Source organism: Sycon ciliatum, chromosome 8, assembly GCF_964019385.1.
Source record: "Sycon ciliatum chromosome 8, ocSycCili1.1, whole genome shotgun sequence".
Taxonomy (NCBI): domain Eukaryota; kingdom Metazoa; phylum Porifera; class Calcarea; order Leucosolenida; family Sycettidae; genus Sycon; species Sycon ciliatum.
This window is the reverse complement of record NC_088650.1, coordinates 7,339,982-7,362,759: the sequence shown is the minus strand read 5'-3', so window position 1 is coordinate 7,362,759 and position 22,778 is coordinate 7,339,982. Positions and strand designations below refer to the sequence as shown.

The 22,778-nt window shown below is 48.4% G+C and overlaps 2 protein-coding genes across 3 annotated transcripts; one reads left to right on the top strand and one right to left on the bottom strand.

Annotated features, from left to right (window-relative positions):
• Positions 1–1,439: 1,439 nt before the first annotated feature.
• On the top strand, positions 1,440–17,836 carry LOC135823104 (uncharacterized). Of its 2 annotated transcripts, none has more exons than XM_065335938.1 (12): positions 1,440–2,933; positions 6,833–6,926; positions 7,787–8,038; positions 9,081–9,207; positions 9,472–10,595; positions 12,094–12,232; positions 13,076–13,195; positions 13,827–14,363; positions 14,807–14,950; positions 16,184–16,302; positions 16,636–16,705; positions 16,921–17,836. In XM_065335938.1, the coding sequence occupies exons 1-12, from the start codon at positions 1,580–1,582 to the stop codon at positions 17,068–17,070; spliced, it is 4,230 nt and encodes a 1,409-aa protein (XP_065192010.1). In that variant the 5' UTR covers positions 1,440–1,579; the 3' UTR covers positions 17,071–17,836. The 2 variants fall into 2 exon arrangements, with proteins under 2 accessions (XP_065192010.1, XP_065192009.1); XM_065335937.1 differs by having other exon boundaries at positions 6,830–6,926.
• A 1,073-nt stretch (positions 17,837–18,909) lies between these two features.
• Positions 18,910–22,702, bottom strand: LOC135823102 (large ribosomal subunit protein uL1-like). The gene is made up of 5 exons (XM_065335935.1): positions 22,605–22,702; positions 22,364–22,516; positions 21,111–21,259; positions 19,556–19,728; positions 18,910–19,132 (listed from the first exon to the last, which is right to left on the bottom strand). Exons 1-5 carry the CDS (start codon positions 22,607–22,609, stop codon positions 18,962–18,964), a joined length of 651 nt encoding a protein of 216 aa, XP_065192007.1. The 5' UTR covers positions 22,610–22,702; the 3' UTR covers positions 18,910–18,961.
• Positions 22,703–22,778: the final 76 nt, after the last annotated feature.

Genomic DNA, 22,778 nt, shown 5'->3' with positions numbered 1-22,778 from the left:
ACGACCCGCAGTCTTCCAATGCTAGTGTGAAATCGTCGAAACCGTCTTCAACGAACCACGCAGTCAGTGAATAATGATCAACGCAGTGCTTCAAGTTCCTTTGTACCATTCCTTCGGAGGGTAGCTGAGTTCGTGAGGGCGTCACTCGGATGCGCGTTCGAGTCGTGCAATGGACGGGGAGTCGGAGAGATACCAGAGCGGTGATTTCAGAAACCGTTACAGTAGCCGCTACGAATACTTCGATCGCGGAATCCTCGCCGCACCGCACACCATGACCCGTAAGTCGAACACGGAAACGCTGTTGCATGACATGATGTGAACGGATTTCCACATGTTCGAAAAAACATTGTATTGGGAAATGATTGTGATGTGTTGGAAATGCTTGCGGCTTGTAGCTTATGCAGGCCAGGGAATGGATGGAGTGTTTATCTATCAAGTACCAACAGGTCCAAACTAGCATGCTTATAAATTGCCCTGTAGTGCATGCACATGCATGCAACGCACATGTACATGTACTAGTACAATCATATTATTATAGAAGCCTTGCTTGATAGGTTAAACATGTTTTCGAAGTTGACAGCATGTTACAAGGCGAGGACGCACAGTGCTCCTGACTGCAACCATAACCATGATAACCTGGTCATCAAGAGCACTGTGCGTCCCCGCGCCTTGTAACATGCTGTCGACTTCGATGTACGTCGCTGTGAGTGGCAGTTTTCCACCTTTTTGCCTCTTTTCTTTGGTGTGTGCGTGTGTGTGTGCGTGTGTGTGTCCAGCTCCTGAGCATAGACATACAAGACCGCGGTTGCATGTTGAGCCGCCTCCCGCCGCACCGTTCTTTCCCCCGCCGCCCTGGCCTCCGGTGGCCACATGTGCTCGGCCGCCCTGGGATGGCAGTTCGTACCCCCACCTACCGTTCACGGCGCTGCACCGTCCCGCACTGAACATGGTCCCGGCAGCGGAGAGCGGCGGAAGTTGGCCGCACTGGGATAACACCAAGGGTGCACCACCGCCACCGCATCGACCTCCGTGGCCCCGGGTGGCTTCTAATCTTGGTCCGGGAATGACGCAGCGAGCTGGCCAACTACGCTCCAATGGTGGTGGCTCTGGTAGTACTGCAGTGCGCACCACCGGTTCAAGCGTTTCAAGCTTAGAATCCAGCCACTCTTCTGTCCGACAGATACCTCTATCGGTGAGGGATTCCCAGTGCAGACCGTGCGACCCTCGAAACATCCAGGCAATACAGTGCCAATATCGCGACATCTCTTTACCGCTGCCTCAGTTCGCCACTCCAACGACGCAAATGTCGGCCACAGCAAAGGTGAAAAGCTGGCTTATGCAGTACGGTGCAGAGGCGGCAAGTCCACCGCTGGCACACGGGCCGCCAGCAACGATGCCACTAGCTCTTCCAGTATCAGCTGTGGTACCGCCACCACCACCAGAAACGTTGCCATCCCAGCCACCTATACCAGGAAGTGTGCCATTGCGCATTGAACACACACCATGCAGAGGACCTGGCCTTGACCTAAGCTTGACTGAGCTGTGCGATCAGTACCTACTATCACCGTGCCGGGACATCATGCATGTCTTTGAGGAGGACACGGAGAGAAGCAGTGGCGAGGAGAGGTTTGTCCCGAGAGTGATTGCCGACTTCAGTTCCGACGACGATATGTTCCATCCGATAACCCCCTCGTCATCGTCGTTCACGTCATCCATGGACGACGGCGGTTCCGTGCAGGTCGCTTCTGACGCTGATATTGTCTTCTTATCATCCACAGGTCGTTTAACCCGGCAGCGAGTCAAACTCGAGAGAAATCGCTCACCTGGTTTGGATATGGAGACGACGCTGGGAAACCTGTCCGGCATACAGTTAGCAGGTCCTGAGCCCGAACCCGAGCCAAGTCATGACGATGCCTTGCCTGCTCCTACTGATGCCGTGCAGCCAGCAGAGCATGGTTTTGCAGATGTAAGCCCGTCATCTGATCAAGACTTCGCAACACTGTCGCGTGAGATTAGCTCGCATGCTCCTGTCCCTGATGAGCTGTCACGAGCACTGGCATCATCCCCGCTCAGCATCCTACCAAGTTTTGCAGGCAGTCCCGCCGTCGCACCCGCTGACAACACCGATACGGGCAAATGCACTGTGGGTGAATCTGCCTGTGCTGATGCTGACATCACTGATGCCAGTAATGATGTAACTTATTCCAGGAATGATGTCATTCCTCCAAGTCATGATGTCAACCTTCCGAGCATCAGCGTGGCTGCTAAGGACAACTGCCATGGCTCTGTTTCTCCTGGTGGTGAGGCCGCTGTTGGTACCACTAGTATCAGTGATACAAGACGCGACTCGGGCTCTGAGTCTCCTCGGCTGCAACAGTCAACGGCAGTAGCAGATAAATCAGTCATAAGTACTCAAGCCGCAAGTCAAGCAACAGCTGAATGCCCTGTGATGACTAGAAATCCTTCCCGTGATCATACCCATCTCTCGTCTTCAGCTGACGGTCGCAATTCTCTGCATTGCAGCACAACGGAGACATCAGCTGATTGTGCCAAGACAAAAATACGCCGCCGCAGTCGTGCTCCCACTGCAGACGACAGTGGCAGTGCAAGAATGAACTCTGATATGGATGCCGTGCCTGTACGCAGTATCCCGTTGATATCTGGCGGTGTGGGTGGCTCGCTTGCTCAGGTGGCATCGGACGCAGCTGACGATCAGGCTGTTCATGCCGTCAGCGTATCAACTGCATCTGATTCTACTGCTCCGTCACGTCAGTCGGAAGATGCTCACAAGCACACGGCCAGTGTCGTCGTAGCTTCGAAAGCCTGTGGCAGCAGTAGTACTCAGACTGGAATGGATTCTACTGACACTGACAGTCTGCCGTGGTGCTCCAGGCAAGTTCTCTCCGCCACACTGACCTCACTGGAAGAGCAAGGTGAGAGCTAGCTTATAGTGTAGCCTTATACATTGGAATAATGTATGATACACGTTGGCGCAGATGGAAATCACTTGCCTGGATTTCAGTTGGGCGTGCTAAAACCTTGAAACGGCAACCGCTATGTCATGTGTGTGACTCCCTGTTAGGTAGGTACAGATAGCGGTTAACCGCACGCATCCGCTTTCCACAAAAATATCTGGATAGGCGAGGGAACCGGATAATCGAACACACATATTGTATGTATGCATGGCATATGCTGTAAATTGGTAACCAACGATTTTCTTTCAGATGGCGAGGTATCTGGATAAAAGAAGACCGGATAAGCAAGATCTGACTGTACTGCAGAGCAGATGCATGGGAAGGAGTCCTGACTACACAGTGCGTAAGGAATTGATTGGGAACTGTTGGGACAGGATGGACCTGTCCTCGTTCTCGGAAGGAGTCCTTTGCTGAGAGGTGCCCTTTGTTAATAGGTGTTCTTAGCTGAGAGGTGTCCTTAGTTGAGAGGTATCCTTAGTTGATACGGGTGTCCTTAGATGAGAGGTGTCCTTTGTTGTGAGAGGTATTCTTTGTTGAAAGGTGTCCTTAATTGAGAGATGCCCGCACTTGAGAGGTGTCCTCTAAGGGAGGTTCTACTGTATCACATGTACACAAGGGAAAGAGCACCATATTGATGCAAATGTACTGGAGAAACTATATGTAGGACTCAGTATAGAGTCCATGCACTATATGATGTCCAGCACCCTATATAGAGTCCATTGGTCCAAAATCCACTATACAGAGTCCACATGGTCCAGGAGTCCACTCAGTTTTGATCAGCTTCATCCTGCCGCGCAATCCCCTATAAGGAGTACACTTTTTCTACACGTCCCCTATTCACGGTCCAGGGGTCCAGTTTATCCAGTCACGCCGTCCTGTGTGTTGTGCCCGAAACTGAAGAGAACAAACACCTTTTCAGTTTTGCTTGCCTCGTGGCCCGGCAGCGCATTCCTTTCTTCACTTCAGCCATGGCTGCCAGTTCTGCTGTGCAGTTGCTGACAGTAATCTGTCTCGAGGTAACCAAGCAGGATAAGGAGACGTTCAAAATCAAAATTAATCTGGAAAGCGTCTTGTGGTTCTCTGAAGACGTTTCATCAGTGCGCGGGATGAAAGCAGAAATTGCAGAACGAGAAAAGTTCAGCACAGTTCAAATCTGACGAGTCAGGTACACTGACACTCTCTTTCGTTCGACGCCACAAGGATCCCCTGTTTGGCTGGCCATTGCTGCCAGTAAGGCGTTTGAACAGTTTCATCAGAGCGAGGGATGAAAGCAGAAAGCGGAGAACGAGAAAAGTTCAGCACAGTTCCAATCTGACGAGTCAGATACACTGACACTCTCTTTCGTTCGACGCCACAAGGATACCCTGTTTGACTGGACAAGAGCTGCCTGTACCACCGTGTCAAAAGGCTGTCCAACTACATGGCAGGACGATGTCTGAGGTAAGGAAGCTTTTACTCGTTTCGATTGGTCTGCTGTTCTGTCGTTATGCTTGAATTTTTTTCCATTTTCAAGGATCGTATCGCGTTTGTTTGATGTTGCTTGAATGAATGCCCTAAAAGTAATCAACCACTTCGTAATAGTCCTCAAGGACTGCAAGGACTTTGCATCAATCGTATACGATCGTCTAGCTATCATCAATTATTATTTTATTTCATGAGAAATGTATTTTTATCCCTGTGATAATTATGTGAACTCCACGTCACTCTTCCTCTACTAGGCTCTAGTATGATGTCAAATACAATGGGATCCACAAACGCAGTGCCAGTGTACTAGTAGTAGTAGTAGGAGGATTTCTCGTATGCCGATGACAAGAAAAAGCTTCTCAAGCTAATACATGTACCGTAAAGTACCGCCAGAGCGCCCCACCATCTCGTCCTTTCGTGGCCGCCTTGTGGAGGTGGATTCCTGTCTGTAGGTCATACGACACGGACCTTGTACAAACATTGCACATTGTGCAGTCAATCCGTACCCAGTTTACCTTCGAGCTCCACATAAAAGCATACCAAGTTAGTGTGACCTTAGTACACGCGCGCACGAAGGTTCTCACATCGTACAAACTTAGTAGCATTCTGCCATACGATTTTCTTCCCTTGGCTGTAAAATCAAGGTGGGGCGCTCTCGCGAGACGGGGCGCTCTGGCGGTACTTTACGGTACTCGTATTCCATGAAGTAACCGTTTTGATGTCACAAACATGACATTGTGTCAGTGAAACTGCCTCGTGACAACAAATCATTGCATTTCCATCTTGGGGAAGACTGACTGACGGCAACGCTGTACAGATTGTTCAAATCATCTCATTTCAATTTAGTTGCAGTGAAGTGAAACACTGTGTACACTACATGTATGGTGGTGTGTCTGTGCATCTTGAGTGTGCACAAACGATCTTACTGTAAGACATGTTATTATAACGAGTCGCAAATTTAACGATTGTCCAAAATTCATAGGTTAACGAGAAGATATGTTAACGATCTTGCAGTATTCTGCCATATCCACACACAGCATAATATGAATCAGTACGGCCTCAACGGATCTTGAAGAAATGTCATCCGTTAAAACGTTAGATTTGCTTCCTCGTAATATTATACATGTCTTACATTATTCCTCGTATTACTAATAGATTATTGTCCCCACCGTCACCTGTTCACAGGTCTTTGAGTGGATGGATTTTCATTGAGCATTACATTCGTTGAGAACTTGGTAGTTGTGTGCTTCCATGCATCATTACGGTAATACGCGTATTCTTGTGCTATCTATTTGTTGCAGGAGTGCTGATCTTCAGAAGATTGCGGAACTGAGTGCTGCTGAACATTTGCATGGCCATGAGCAATGGTGAAGCTTGCTATTGCACTCTCAGCATGTCCTAGTATTATGCTGACTACTGCACTATGTTACTCTCTTACGCTATTACACGTATGTAAACGTGCGCGCATCCGCCCATGTATGCATTCGTTTCGTATAATTATTTGTTATCCCTCTTGACTTAACGTGTAAATGGGTGGACGTTTGCATGGCTGTTGGAGTTGCATGTGTATTGTGTCTCTACTCTTTTCTTGCTGTTTTCCTGGCGTTGTATAAGTTTGTGTGTGTGTGTGTGTGTGTTTGTGTGCGTGCGTGCGCGTGCACAATAATTTGAAAACAAATAATTAATCCTTGGCTCTCCATTATTCTCTTTCGATTCTTGGTTTTTTTCTAGGTATTTTCTTGGCGTTGTGTGGGTATGTGCATGTGTGTGTGTGTGCGTGCACAATAATTTGGCAACACTACATGATTGAGATATTGTAATTTGCAGTGTCTGCGAAAAGACCACTTGATTTGAGGATGGTGTTTGTAGGGTTTTTCATGTATTGAAGTGGCTGCAGTGGCGCCTCAATACTTATTTTTTTATCTTGAGAAGTGAATGATGTAAAGGATTAAAGGGAGAGGCCGTTTTCTGGTTAATATTCACTGCTTACAGCAGATCCTTTTGTCTAATTTCGAACTCTGGATAGGGGATGCCTAATTCGCTGGACTTTATACAGGGAGTGTTGTCCACATAAAGACTCCTTATAGTTGATTTCAAAGTTTGGGCTCCATACAGTTGATTTTGGACCAATGGACTCTATATAGGGGTGAAGCCAATTGGCTGGACTCTATACAGGGAGTGATGTCCATCTAAACTTTGAGCTCACAGTTGATTCCAAGTTTGGACTCTGTACAGTGGATTTTGGACCAATGGACTCTATATAGGGGTTGGACATCATATAGGGGCTGGACGCTCTACTGAGTCCAACATATACAATGGATTTTGTGGATAACCGCTTGACTTTCTTTTACCATCCGTGTTTGTTCATGTTGTGCTCCTTTCCTGTCCAGCAGGATTTCGCTGTGAGTTCTGTAATGCGCATGTTGGCAAGTGTCCCCAGCTCTACGGGCACTATGTTGAACACCGGGCACACGCGGACTTCAGCAGGTACTAGCTTCTGTAAGCAAGCTGTAGTATACTCTGCTCTGCTTTTTAGTGTATTTATATGCTGCAATAAAAATGTCTCTCTGCTTTAAAATGTTTTAATCATGTGAGTTCCTGTGTACACGCTTACAAGAGTGTACTGACAAACACATCAGTGTGTTGTGTAACGGTTATGCAGGTATGTGTGTGTGTGTGTGTGTGTGTGCCTGCGTGTGTGTGTGTGTCACAGTGTGTGTGTGTGTGCCTACGTGTGTGTGTGCATGTGCGTGCGCGCGTGTACGTGTAAATAGGAACGTCATGGTATGCACTGCAGATTGTAGAAAATGCCTCTGGGTGTACGCGCATGTCCAGCTCTCGGTTTGTGTGACATCATCACAATCGGTCGCAATACACTGTAGTTTAGACACCCGCACAGCATAGTGCTGCAATTATTTCTTGTTCACAGAGTCAGTACATTCATGCTCGTGTTCCAAAAACAGAAAGGATGCACACACAAGCCCCCCCCCCCACACACACACTTAAACACATTGCGTAGGTTAGTAGTAGACCGGTCCTGTATGCAGGGTTGATGAGTTGTCAAATTCTTCACTACAGTCAACTTCGCTAATAACGACTGCGGATATAACGACAATGCGCGACTGATAACGACAGAATTTCCATGCCCAGAGCAAAGTCCCATCCCACTGTAATACATATAATGAGACTTCGGGTATAACGACACTTCGCGAATAAGGACACCATTTTGATACCCCGCCAAGTGTCGTTATAAGCGAAGTTGACTGTACATCCTGAAGATAGTATTTTTTTAGTGGCGTTTGCTTCACTGTCTCGGATCTCTTGGTTCTTTCTCTTTATTCCTGCAGCTGGTTGCTGGAACGCTATAACATCCATGTAGCTAGTGCATTTGACCATGGTCAGAAGCCAGACAAGGAGGGCCATGGGTCCGCGGCGCTCTTGTCATCGTATCCCGATTGGATGGCTCAAGGTTTGCTTCGTGTTGCACTCTCGCACCTGGGCGTGTGCTTCCAGTGTGCTGTGTGTGGAGAGCTGCACCACACGGCAGATGATCTGGTGGCTCACTTCCAGCAGCTGCAGACTGATGACTGCCATCTGGAGTAAGTGAATCGGCTTATGTTACTGTTATGCATGATTGTCAGTGTTCTTTGGGTGTGCATGACTCCTGCTACTTCTGGTGGTGCTGCTGGTGATGGTGCTGGTGGTGCTGCTGCTGGTGGTGCTGCTGGTGGTGCTGGTGCTGCTGCTGCTGGTGCTGCTGCTGTTGTCCAGAGTTTACTCCTACTCAGGTAGGGGCATAGCCCAGGGTGGACTCTAACCGGCTCCCGGCTATCTGAACTCTGTATGCTGGTACACACCCACATCAGTTTTGTATTGTTTGCCAATGATGTTGACCGAATTGACTGATTCTCAGGCACGCTAGTACGGTGCCACATACCAGCTGGCCTGGCCTTGTTGGAGTACTTCGAAGTAAGTTAGAAGCATAGCGGTGGCACGTGAAGTCCAACGTCATGAGTACAGCAGAGCCATGTCCACGGCACACTCCAGCATCTATAGTGCTAGGGGTTGATCAGCTCTTGGAGATGATCAGGTTATGGGGCTGGTCAGGTTATGGGGCTGGTCTGTTTATGGGGCTGGTCTGGTTGTGGGGCTGGGCTGCTTATGGGGCTGGTCAGCTTATGGGGTTGATCAGCTCATGGAGATGGTCAGCTTATGGGGCTGGTCAGCTTATGGGGCTGGCCTGTTTATGGGGCTGGTCTGGTTGTGGGGCTGGGCTGCTTATGGGGCTGGGCAGCTTATGGTTGCTGGTCAGGTTATGGGGCGTGTACGCTTATGGGGTCAGCTTATGGAGTGTGTTAAATTCAAGATATCAGACTTTGCATGCCCCTCTGTGTGTGAAGATGAACATAGAGGGGCTGTCAGTTGCCACCCCTCTTTTCTCTTTATGAAGTACCGGTAATTGCGTGAAGCCCTTAAGCTTAAAAAAAACGCTATTTTGGCAAGGTACTGTAAGAAAGACTTGTATTAGCACAAGTGATCACTACAAATGCATACAAACCTCATGTGGCCTGCCGGCAGGTTCAGCATGCTAGTTACACTCTCGCCTGATGTGTGAACTGTCCTTTTTTTGTGTCGGTGCAGTGCTGTGCACCAGGCCTTGAAGCGCAAACGTACTGACCAGCACCAAGGCAAAAGTCCCGGACAGACGCCAGCCTTCCAGGCACGCTGGATCCGTGAAGAAATGGCCACCCTGCTGAAAGCTCTCTGCGTAAGTGTACAGTGTTATACACATAGAATTTTACATTTGTACTTTGAAGTAGCAAACGTGCAGTGTGCAGTTTACGTGGAATGGTGCCCCGGCACCAACAGAACTGAACCAAAGACACAAGAAGACGCTGACTTCTGGCCTACTTTTCATGATTGTGTGTGTCCGTGTGTGTACGTGTGTGTACGCCTGTGTGTGTGTGTGTGTGTGTGTGTGTGTGTGTGTGTGCGTGTGTGTGTGCATTTGTGTGTGTGTGTGTGTGTGCAGAAGGTTGAGAAGGGAAAGTCCCCTCGCAAGAAGCATGGCCGCATTCGACAGAGGCAGGCCAGATCAGAGTGTGTGTTCATGCGCGGTGGCTTGGTACACTTGACGCGTAGCAACAGCAGCAGCAACAGCTCTGATATGTTGACAGGGAATGGGTCTACATCAGATCTGCCACAGACAAGCCAGTCAACTAACCTCTGTGCCCGGGATGCTATCAAAGATGCAGAGGGATGCAAGTCGAGACGTCCCTATGCACCCGCCCCGCAGAAGTATTCTGCCGCCCAGCAAGATGCCACCACGCCTAACGAAACACAAAATGAATCTATTCACGATCCGGTTAATGGGCCAGTGCGCACCCAAGTTATGACCGATAGAGGATTGTCCCAGCCTGAATCAGCCAGAATGCCACCATTGCTGAAAGGTGGAATAGTATGCATGGAAGCGGAGCTGATGAGCAACTGTGATTTGCCTACGAAGCGCAACTCGAACAAAAATTCGTGTTCAGTCAGCCCAAAGGCATGCCTCACCTCAAACACGGTTGCATCTAGTCCTAAGGTCTCGAAAGCCGACAACAACTTCCCATCTAAGAGTAGCGCTGGTTCTCCTGACCCTGTGCAGACACACGTCTGTTTAGACGCCGAGGTTGGACCCTGCTCAGAGTCAGGTATGAGATGCAGTGCAGCACTCACAGCAGTCGTGGCAGATACCCAGCCGCCAACTTGTGTTGCGTCTTCCAATCCTCAACCTGTTTCTCTTGGTCTTGCTAATGCCAGTAATGGCTCCCACAAGGACACCGCAGATGATTTAGATGTAAGCATGGCCGAGTCTGACTCATCCGAATGTTCTCCACTGGAAACACCGCAGGGAAACATAGATGCCGGTATGCTGCCAGACACTCCAGGCCAAGACTTTGCCACCTCTCCCTCACTGGCCAACGCTATCACCAAGAGCAACACAGCCACAATAGCCGACAGTGGCAGCGACGCAAAAGACACCACCGAGGACGAACTGCCATCGTTTCTCAAACTCCGGCCGGTTTGTCCGGTGTGCTCCAAGCAATTCTCAACCGCCAGCAAGTTCTACAGGCATATATGCCGTGCTGGTCCGAAGCAGGATGGCCATGATCGGTGAGTTTGTTTTACTCATTGGCAACTGCACGTATTGGTAAAGTCAGGAGTGTTTGCAGACAGTACCGGTGCAGTGTGAAGTCCTTGTTGATGCTTTCTGTTCCAAACAAAGGAGTATCTCGAAGCCATGCATGAGATGATAGAGTATAATTTAATGTGTCTGTGGGGGGGGGGGGAATAGATTGGCATGGAGTGCGTGGTTGCCTAATTTAGGTGGTCGTGTGGGATGAGAAGTAAATTTTATTCCCGTAGCTATGCAGAAGACGTTACTTCAGTAGCGTCTGGCGCTAGCCAGGGTCCACACAGCTTTAATTTGGTGTTTATTTGTTTGTTTGTTTGTGTCACGCCTGGAGCTATCCCGTATCTGTCCCGTATCTGTGACTACAAAGGCTCTACATAACAGCTGGCCACAATATTTGCTGGCTCCCGTATCTGTCCCGTACCGTACCATCAAACACAGCTGGCCACAAACAGCTGGCCACAATATTCGTCGTATTATGTATACGACTCCCTGATGTAGAGAGAGATTTGGAAAGAAATAGGGAGACGAGGAGGAAATGAAATTAGAATGGACGCCGAATAGGTGATAGGATGCGTCAGCAAAAACATATTTTGGAAGAGAGATCCCGTCGTCTCCAAAATAATCGTGAACGGGCGATTCAGCGCCGGTCACAGGAAACGTCGGAAGAGAGATCCCGTCGACTCCAGAACGCCCGTGATCGGCAGAGTCAGCGCCGGTCCCAGGAAACGTCAGGACAGACATCCCGTCGACTCCAGAACGCCCGTGATCGGCAGAGTCAGCGCCGGCCCCAGGAAATATTTCCATCAGTTCTAACAACATGCACGATGAGCTAAGCAACAAAGCATAGCGTAGGGCCCTGAGCTTCCAAGCTCTCTCGTTCAAATTTAAAGCTCTCTCGTTCAAATTTAAAATGCTATCGTACTGTCAAGTCCGGATGGGGATAATCAATTTAGTGAGAGTTTGTAATCGAATGATGTGAAGACTCCAATGCGTCGTCCTTATAGTAGAGAAATGGTGATAAAACATACACACCACACACAGCGCACTCTCTCTAATCTGCAAAGTTCTGACAAAGAGCTCTGCTGCATAACCTTGCAGCTTAGCGGGCATTGTGTGGGCAGGCGGGTATTTCCCCGCCAATTGTTGCTGGCGAATACTAGCACAGCTAGTACCCCATAATCGGAAGTGGAAACCAGTGTATTCACCCTCTCTATTAAAGTTACGAAGTTCTGGCAAAGAGCCCACCTGCAGCCGCTAGGTTAGCGGGCATTGTGTGGGCAGCCTGGGCGTGTATTTCCTGCTATTTCACTGGGAGTGCAGCTCTCACCGCCATTTCTCCACTACTTGTACGTGCATTATGAGTCTGTCACGATCAAACGTGGAAATCAGTGTCTTTACACTGATAATCCTCTGCTTACGAGCCTTTGGCTTACTATTATTCACTATTGCTCTGCGCTCCCATGCACTGCGGCACAGATGGCTTCTTGAAGAGTATGAAGTGGACCTATTTGACGACTGCATTCTGCCAAAGACCTACCGGTCGGTCTGCAGCTGGAGGGACCTGCCCAGTTTTATCGTCAAGTGCCTGGAAAAGCAGGAGGAGCGCTCTCAGCAGGTACATGTTTCTCTCTATTTCTCTCTCTCTCTCCCTCTCTCTCTCTCTCTCTCTCTCTCTCTCTCTCTCTCTCTTTCTCTCTCTCTCTCTCTCTCTCTCTCTCTCTCTCTCTCTCTCTCTCTCTCTCTCTCGCTCTAACTCGCACTGTGGCATACCACACATAAACATTCGCTCACTAGCTCTTCTGTGCCTGTCGTCTTCAAGTCCCAGTGTTGTTTGATATGAGTTGCCGTTCCGATCTTGTCCACTGTAGTTTGTTTCCACTCCTCCATTTCTGTGCAAACATCTGTATGATCATGTGACCTATGCACCATCTGTATGATCATGTGACCTATGCATCATCTGTATGCTCATGTGACCTATGCATCATCTGTATGATCATGTGACCTATGCATCGATTTGCAAGAACAGTGCTTCCTTATTTGTTTTACAGTCGTGGCCAAAGAAACCCGACCCACGTGCCGAAATCAGCGCCAATGCTCATGCGGCCAATGCGACCCTCGGATGTGTTTCGGACCGCGTGCATGATGTAATTGAAATGGAAACGTGGCGCTGCATTTGACTCGCGGGTCGGATTTCTTTGTCCACGGCCGTATCACCCAATGCAGCTAATGGGACGCATGCATCAATTTCCCGCCATTAGGCTTTGCGGGGCAAGTCCTCTACAACCGTACACACCTTGATACCAGCTCTGCATAAAAGGTCATGAACTTTGTGAGGTCATACTATAGTATAACGGGTTGTACCTGCCAAGTATGGAGTAGCTTGCCCCGCAAACAGGTGACGGCCATCTTAGATGTTTTGCCGGTATACCGGTATGTACATCTTCTCTTGTGGCTGTAGGCTGGAGCAACTGTTTGCGATGAAGTGAGTGCAGCTTCGTCTCAGAGGAAGAGGAAACGCGGTGGCAGCAAATCCAGTAAACATCATTTGACCAGCTCCAGCACATCACCTGCAACCTTGGTAAGGGACACGCTATGGTATACTAGTGTTGTTGAAGGTGACTGCACTGTGCGTTGGTCGTGTTTGACACGACCAACGTACAGTGCAGCCAACTTTGCAACTGTGCAGCTGAAAGACATTTATACCTCAGTTCATATACACCCATACACAAATCCGCCGTCAACAAGAATGTTTATATACACGGTCAATAACCACTGTTTAGCGCAGGCACTGACTCAGAGGTCGGGTCAAAGGTAGCAGAACTACTACTAGGGAGGATGAACAGTACATGAAGAGCCTGTATGTTATAAATACTACACATCATAATACAGTGCTGTCCTTACAAAGTACCAGCATACATCAAACTGCCCTCGGCCACCACGGGAATTTTACAACGGCTTTGCATTCTACTCATAAGTAACCTATGCGATCAACTCTCTGCTGTCTTGCGTACAGTCGGGCCTTGGTCAACTCTGCGGTAGGGTTGCAGTGAGTGTGCCAAATGCCAAATGCTGCATGCATTGGTGTCACTGCGCCCAGCTCTGGCATGCACTCAGTGCTTTCTGCATGCACCTTGTAGGAGCAGTTGTACTTGTTGTGATCCATGTCAATATGCAATGATTGCACTTCCCGTCCCTTCTACGTTCTACAGAATGCGGTGGGGGCTGAGAAGAAGAAGAAAAGGCCAAGGTCACCGGCCACTCTCGGCACACCACAGCCATCACCACCACCACCACCGTCGCCAAAGCTGCATCTCGGGACACCAGCCGACCGTGACGATGCTGCACTGGCCACAGATCACTGCCGACATGCTGGGTCCGCAGCATGCTGCTCACCGGAGCTAGCCACACAGGCCGATCCACACGTTCTTGCTCTTCTGCCGCCGCTCATCAAGAAATCGGTGGATGAAATAGCAGCTAGCTGGCCGATTAACAACGGCATGTCAAGCAACAGTCAACAGGACATTGATAGTGTAAACAAGCCGATGCCGACTGAAACACCGAGGGAGCATGATGTAGGTTTGTGTGCTAGCAATGATGACGGTGACGACGGTGATGATGGTGATGACGATGGCAAAGGGAGCAGCTTAGCAGATGGCCCGTGCATCACCTCGGATAGCCTACCCGAACAGGCTGAAGTCACGTCAGTGTGTAGCGCCACTGACAATCTGGTGCCATCTCTGCCATCGGTATGTCGGCAGCCTGCCTCTGTTGCTGTGTGTGCTGTTGGGGTTCAAGTCAGATGCATTGTTAATAATAGTAATCGTACATAATGGTGACCCTCTGGACAAGCTATAACCTCACCATCAAATGTTGCACTGTCTTGTACTTAAAAAAGTAATATAATTGCACTTCAAGTGGTATTGCCTGCATCAAGACAGTGATGACTTGGCTTCTCTGTGACCTCCAAGTATCCGTTATGCCTTCAAACGGTTTCCCTGGGGCTTCAATCTCCTTTATAGCGTCAGTATTTGAAGAGCACTGAACCCACTCTTGGTGTGGGTTACAATGGTGCACAATATTTTGAATTGAATTTGCAGTAGCAGAGGCCCCAAGCTCAACAACACGGTATATCCAAAGATGACATTTCAAGCGATTTTCTTATGTCACGGTTTCTGCTACTGAACTGCAGACACCTCCGATGCTGCTGGCGGATTTCTTCTCCTTGATTCAAGAAACCACCGATGGCACTGGCATCAATGTTGCCTGGAGCGGCACAGCCTTCCACGACGCAAAGACGTGTGTCGACACGACACACCTAACCAAGGTCATTGTGGTGAGAACCGACATTTGCAGCATTGATTCCTTCACCCTGCGGCTTCCCTTGGAACGCTACATGACAGACCTGGGTGTGCCATATTTTCCGTAGTATATTACTCTCTCTCTCTCTCTCTCTCTCTCTCTCTCTCTCTCTCTCTCTCTCTCTCTCTCTCTCTCTCTCTCTCTCTCTCTCTCTCTTTCTTTCCCTACTAGTTGCTGTTACACTCACTGATCCTTATGCACAGATATACAGCATTCCCCCACTAGTGGGACCATTGTTATTAGGCTAGGGTCTGTTTTGGACTTCCCACTCTAAATAGAGAATACAAACAAACAAACAACAATATTAAAAAGTCAATTCACCCAAGAGAGAGAGTCACGAAAAGACACCCAAGAGAGAGTCACGAAAAGACACCCAAGAGGTGTGGCATATACTACGATGGTCGAATTGACCTTGACACACAGGGTGTCTAGATGTCTGCATTTCGTGACAAAAAAATCTGATTGCGGCTTATACTCCAGTGCAGCTTATACTCCGGAAAATGCGGCACGTGTAATCGTTATTCAAGAACACCTTTATGCATGGTTGACTCCCACCGGCTCAGTGTCAGTCTCTACTGCAGTTTGTCAACTGACTACCGACATTCTGCCCAACGTGTAGTACAGTCGTCCCTCTCTAATCCGGCACTTGTTTATCCGGAACCCTTGCCAACCGGCGCACTTTCGGACGAAACCGATTTTTTTCGTTCAATTCCTACATCTTAATCCGGCACTTGAATTCCGCCTCCGGCAGTGACTTTTTGAAACGAATCGCTCAAACTGCACGTAGTTTGATTTTCATAATCCGGCAGTCGTAAATCGACTGTGCGTGTGTGTGCAAGAGTACGTATACATGTGAACATGTTCTGTTTTACTTTATCACTGTGTATATTCCGGGAGAAAAGTTGAGAATATAAAGCCGTGCACCAAATATTGGGGTCGACACGGAAAAACCCTGCGTTTTGACGTATGATACATGCATGCAATTGGGTAGGGCCGGGTCAGAGGGCAGGATTTCTTAATCCAGCACCCTCGTTAATCCAGCAGAAAATGCCGTAGCAAAAGGTGCCGGATTAGAGAGGGACGACTGTACCAGGATGTACAGTTCTACAGTGGCATTTGACAAGTTGTACACCTTCACTGTAACATCCTGCTATCCTCCTCTTGGTGTGTTTCATGCTATCTTCCTCTTGCTTTGTGTCATGTCTAGATTGACGTCAGCCAGTCTATTCCGGTCTCTTCCTGGGCATCTGAGACCCTGTTTCTCCCGTCCGTACTAGTCTGGCTACTCCACAAACCAGATGCCAGTTTTGAACTTCCTATTATCAGGCAAGCCCATGTGCTGAGCACACACTAACACGCACACACACACATGCGCGCGCACACGCACGCACCCAGCTAGTGCCAATGTTGTTCCGGTGTGTGTAATGAAGTACACGTCATGGTTGCTTGGACTGGCTGCGACCGTGTGGCAGCTAAGCTTCAACCTGTCGTCAACAACGCAACGGCTAGAACCATCAAAAATCATTGTCAACTTGAACTTTTCTTGGCAGCCACTGCCATTGACACTATGAGTATGATGTCTGCACTGGCAGAGAATCACTTCTTCGTCCATTATTGTACTTGGTGATAGCTGCTAGCTGTATGTTTGGTTTCTTGCAGGTCTGGCATCCTGCGCCATGCGAAAGAGCACCGTCTTGCCCTGGAGGAATCTCACAACATCATCTTTACAGTAAGCGCATTAGGCTGCCAGTACATGTGCATGGCCGATAGTGTACTCATACCGTACAGTCCCGTTGATACGCCCCCTCTCAAATTTCCGCCCCTTGTTGAATTTCTACCTGTGAAGCGACTTCAGCGTACATGTACCGGTATGTCAAAAGACGGTGCTGACTTGTCCAATGTACAGTAAATATCTCTGCTTTTCTGATTCGGTTCTGTCACCAGATCTTCAACCTGCACCAGCTGATATCCGCTGCTGTGCCCTTCTTCATAGCACTCAGTGGCCATGATGCTATCTCCTCTCTGGTTGCTAGTGGGTGCCTGGCATCGCGTTCCATCACAGTCGTGTCCAGCCATGAGTTCACGAATCCATGAAGACGTATGTGTGCTGCTGCATGGGACGGAATTCACCCGTGAGGTCTTGATGCTGGCTGAGGAGAAGTGCAACTTCACCGTCTCGCTGCTGGTATGGATGTCTTGCATGGCGTGTAGCTTGTATTGGCAGTCTCTAATCGTCCGGACCAGACACATGTTGGTCTCAGTGTATAGTATTATACGCGTCACAGTCAGTTAGTGGCGGATATGCTGCTAATAAGGCGATGTGTGGGCAATCCACTCATCTGCACTTCGTCCTTTCCCGGCATGGCTGTAGCATCCCCTGACGCCATGCTCGATGTTTGGTCTGCAGAGAGCTACGAGCTGGAGACTGAACTGCATGCTCCACGTGTGCAGATAGAGCTGGTGTGACTCTGTCTCTTCCCTGGACTGAGCATGCAGGTGGCCCTTTGCCATACATCATGTTTTATCCCGGTACATAGGCTGGTTGCATGCCCAGCGGCACAACAACTATGCCATCTCTTTGGATGGCCAAAGAAATATTTTCATTCTCTCGAATAAGTTTTATGCTCGTGCATTTACGTAAATTATACATTATCGCTGCAACTGTTTGGTTTTTGCAGCATCAGAATTATGCACCCATAGAGCCTGTACTGCACAAATCACCCAGACACCATCGACCACACACATTAGAGTCATCGTCATCATCACTTTTATTCTCTTTGGAGACTTCTTGAGGCTGTTTTCAAGGATATCCTTTGTTGATTTGCGTCAATGAGTCGGTAGCTGAAACCGATTTCCTCTCCACCATGCACCAGTTGTGTTGAGTGGCAGTCTTCAACGCTCACAGAGTCAAACTTGACCTGAATAACTATCCTGCTACTATGCCATGTATGCAGCACAAGAGCAACGTGGGGGGGGGGGGGATATGCAGACTGGGAGCCGAAAACTACACTAAGTCGAGTCGCGCACCGAAGAATGTGGAGCGCGAGAAGGCCCAGCCTGCAATACTAGAACGCCAGTGTTTGGCGTTCTGGCAGCTTTCGCGATACATACGGCAGTGTCCTGTGTAAAAGCCCATCTCGTATAGAAGTCTGTTTTGAATACAAGACTGATTTGTTAAAAGATACACTGTCAGCACCTAAGGGGCCGTCCAAGGTTACCAATAATATTTTCAAAACGAAATGTTTTCGTTTGTGGGTAGGTGGGTTTGATGGAGTTTCGTTTTGAAAATAATTATTGAATGCTGATGGAGAATGCCCAGTTACTTCTGGATGTCGAAAATTGACATCAATATTTTATTGGAATTCGTTTTACCTGCAGAAAAGGTGGGGGCTGAAAAATACTAAAACTTTTCGTTTTGTAAAAACAATCGGTAACCCCGGACGGCCCCTAAGCCTGGTTTAGTATTGACATACATAGAGATAAGTGGTTCGAATAGAAGCCTAGCACTGACATCGGCTTCTATAGGAAAAAATCACGGCTTTTATGCGTGACATACCTTGCAGAATATAGGATTTGTAGAATTAGCACAGAATTTACTGTTTTCAGCTGCAGAATTCTGCAGGGAATTTCTGGGGGACAGACTACTACAGTATTCACTTCATCTTGGAACACGAAAGATCCGACTTGCTACACTGGATCGTGCACATTTCTATCCACACGGCACCTGCTTTGGCATGCAATGAAGCATTGTGTACAGCAGAGCAGCTGTCAGCCACTATCGATGTCTTATGGCAACCTTTTGCAGTCCCGTGTGGCTGTCATCAGGGGATTTGTTAGCACACAATAGCACCAAAGCCATAGCAGTGCTTGCACATGTGGATCTACACATGGACACACACGTTCTGTACTCTCACACAGAAAGGCAACTGTGGATTGGTCTTTGGAGCGGAGGCTACAAGTTTTCAGGAGGAGAGCAACATGAAAGTTAGTAGAGACGCTGGGGCTTTCCCATAGTACTCTTGATGGTCAGAGAGCGAACGTTCTGCCAGTTCTTCTTCAGCAGGGAGACGAGGAAGTTAACGGACATGAAGATGTTGGAGACGAGCTCGTCCTCGCCCATCTTGACATGACCGACGGCGACGGCAAGGCACAAAACCTGACAAAAACAAAGGAAAACACATAACAGCGGAACGGGTTATTGTCACCAACGAAAGCAGAACTTGCCCCCCCCCCCCCCCTGAACATCTAGTTGCCATCCTCCTCTCACAGGCCAAACTGTGGGCATACTGACACAACACAATCTGAGAAAACCAATACTGTGAAGTGAGTGTCAGATAAATCCGCCAAAGCCTCCAATATAAAGCTAGACACTCCATAATTATAGTTTACCAGAATGAGGGTGATCGGCACCTATTTTATGGCACACGGCATAATTGAGGTAGGCTGGCATTACTTTCCTTGCCACCTTCACGCCCAGCAATGCTAGGTACTCATCAAGGCTGAGTGAACCTAGGAAGTGGCAGAACATTGCAAGTCAAAGCTTGCAACATCAAAAGGATCATCTTCAACAGTTCATTACCTTCTTCATCTGGAACTTGATGGTGCTCTTGAGTTCCTCAACCTTGTGCTTCATGTTCTCGGAGTGAGTCAGCTGGGTGGGGAACTTTCCCATCTTGTTCAGACCGGGTCCAAGAAGACGTGGGATCTGCTTGATCAGAGTGTCGGAGGCCAGGAAAGCATCGTATTTCTTGCCTGTACAACGGAATGCAAAGATGACAGGAAGTATTAGCAATTTTACTAAGCCCAAGCTGTAGCCAAAACCGTACAGCAGCTATCGACAGGGTGTTGAACAAGAATACCAAAATGACAGGATATACTAGGAGAGTGAAGTAGACCGAGCACATCACACGAGCAGGGAAACCAAGCACGGCCCTGACGATAGCACGTCAAATCAATGTGTACTAGACAGGCCTGGAGGCAGCTCCTGAGACGATACGGCCAGCTTTCCATGCCCACTTTTATTGTCACGGGAGGATGCATCTCTAGCTCTGGTTGTTTCAGGTACACAGTCTGCTAGCAACAGATATACAGCCAGCACCAAGAGTATTTAGATGGTCCCGAGAGTGTACAATTCCTGATACCTTTTTACGGGGTTCACCAACGGCAAAAACTCACATCAAGTGGTGCAGCGGGCGCGTTGTATGTTTCCAGCCAGTTTTAACGAGCAGGGAGTACAGTCAAATCTGTCGTAAGCGACCGCCCCTTGGTGCAAGAAAAAGCGGTCGCTTACGGCAGATGGTCTCCTACGGCAGATGTATGGTAAATCCGGCATACCAGGTATATGCTTCCATGTACTCAAATCGACGAGAATAATGTGATTTTTATTATCATTTTATTGGATATTCAACGACGACCATACCCATAGTACGCGTATGCGACACGGCAGTAGATCGACACTGCCTGGACTTGAGAGCTACAGCACAGCCTCAGTACTCGTACAGGCCAGGCGCCAGTCGATCGCACTTGCAAGACAGCGCATTTTCACACTTTGCAGGTGACAGCGCACTGGCAAGTACATGTACAGTTTCGCACCTGACTGAACCTGGGTCGCGGTCGCTTACAGCAGATTCGAATGCAGCCACCGTGCATGAAATCGCGGTCGCTGGTCGCGCACAGCAGATGGTCGCTCTGGACAGATCAGTTTGTATGTGAAACCGTCGGTGCACGGAAAATCGGTCGCTAACGGTAGATGGTCGCCTACACCAGAGGTCGCTAACGGCAGATTTGACTGTAATAAAAAACGAACATGCTGACAGAAAAAAACTGCATGTATGCAAATTCCCACCATGATCATTTCAGATATTTACATTGCACGCACGCTATCCTTAATCGTACGTAGTATGACACGCAATGTGGGTTTCGCCGTCGGATACCCCACACGCAGAGTTTCATACTCTTGGGAGCTTTAAATATACACTTTTGCAAGCATAGAAGCCTTCATCGGACAAGAAGAAAAGCATGAGGAAGAGACGCTAGCAAGGGGCGCATAAGGGTAACTTTCATCAGACAAACCAGGCATGTCTATGCGTCATATCCTAACAAAACCCTCTGCAAAGCAAAACTGCGGCACTCACCAAGCTTCTTGACGAGCTTCTTGTTCTTGTTCAGCTTCTTCAGGGCCTCGACGTCCATGAAGGAGAAACCAAGTGCCTTAGCCTCATCGCAATGCTGCTGGTCACCGAATACGCAGATGCGCAGGTTGGGGCGGGGGATGTGCTTCAGACTGCAAACACACAGAAACACGCACACACGTGGAAAGAAAAGGATGCTCACTCAGTACAATGCCCTGTCATCCACCGTCACGACGTGATATCACACTCACTGCCACACACAGGATAAACCCAAGACGCTATGGCTACCATACGTAGTGACCAGGTTGGAACATTAGCAGACAGAGTTTTAGTCACACCACATCATCCCTTCGCTATCATATTATTGGGCATACTGTTTGACGTTGCGAAGTAAAATAAAGAATACATACATACCCACAGAGGCAAGGAAAGGTACTTGTGATTTTGCACGGTAACTGATACAGACGGAGGCAAGCGAATGCACACGTACACGGCAGCACACTGCAGTTGGAACCAATACATCTGGCCCTACATCAGCTCGTGTGCAGTATGGAGATATGTAGCATAAACACATCACCTTGTGCATTTCATCTTGCTACACTGTGCAATATAAAAACCCTCAAAATGCTGGGTGAGAGTTTAATGCCTAACCAAATACCATGACTGTGCAGAATAATTACAATTTAGATACATGTACGCAGGCGAGAGAATGGATATGTACTTTATAATTTGAATCACAAGCATTGGAAGTTGCAATTCAAGTTCTGAATGCTCAAAATAGTGTTCATGAAAAAGGAAACTCGCTTGTAACGATTTACTCTGATCAGGTAAGTGTTCATTGTTTGTTCCGGATTGCACATGAATACTGCTAACGCCTCACTATTGGCATATCTCAAACTAAGTTCGATTTTCAAAACAATTCTGCAATCGACATTTTAAAATTCTCAAGCAAGCAGAGTTGAAAAGTGATCAGTTTGCTACGATGTGCAGGGACAGTATTCGCGCAGGAGCTATTAACGTTGCAATACACATACTAGCATGCCAATTGTAAAGTAAGTCTTTGCACTGAGTAGCACTATTCTTCCATATCATTTTGTAGTACAAAAAAAATTCGAGTCAATTATCTAACAGGAAATCGAAACTGAGAATACACAAAGTGTCATAATTGAAACCAGGTCGTGGTTCCGCTGCGCCGCGACGAGACTTCACGATACAAGACGAACACACAAAGAGACGATCAAGGCAAGAGAACTAACCGGACGGTACCGCTGAAACGCTTGTCCTTTTGGGGGTCATAGTTCTTCAGGGCGATCTGAAGTTCCACAGTTTCGCAGAATTTACGCTGCTTCTCCTGGGAGCCCTTGATGACTCCTTGCACGCACTCGTACAGGGAATCACGGGTGATCTTGCTGCACACACCCGCGGGCAACACAACGGAATAAACATGATGAGAATCCAATCTCCAAACCCTGGCGATGGTGAAAGCTGAAAACACACCTCATCTTTGCTGCTCCTCGTGTCCGCCTCAATCAACAAGAAAGGACATTGGCGCATGCGCACCGGTCTGAAGAGGGCATTTCGGCACGAGATGGCCAAGGTGTTCGTCGCCACGGGCGACCCGCTAGCTGCACGAATCTGTGCGCCGCGGTCGCTAGCCGCGGTACACCAGAT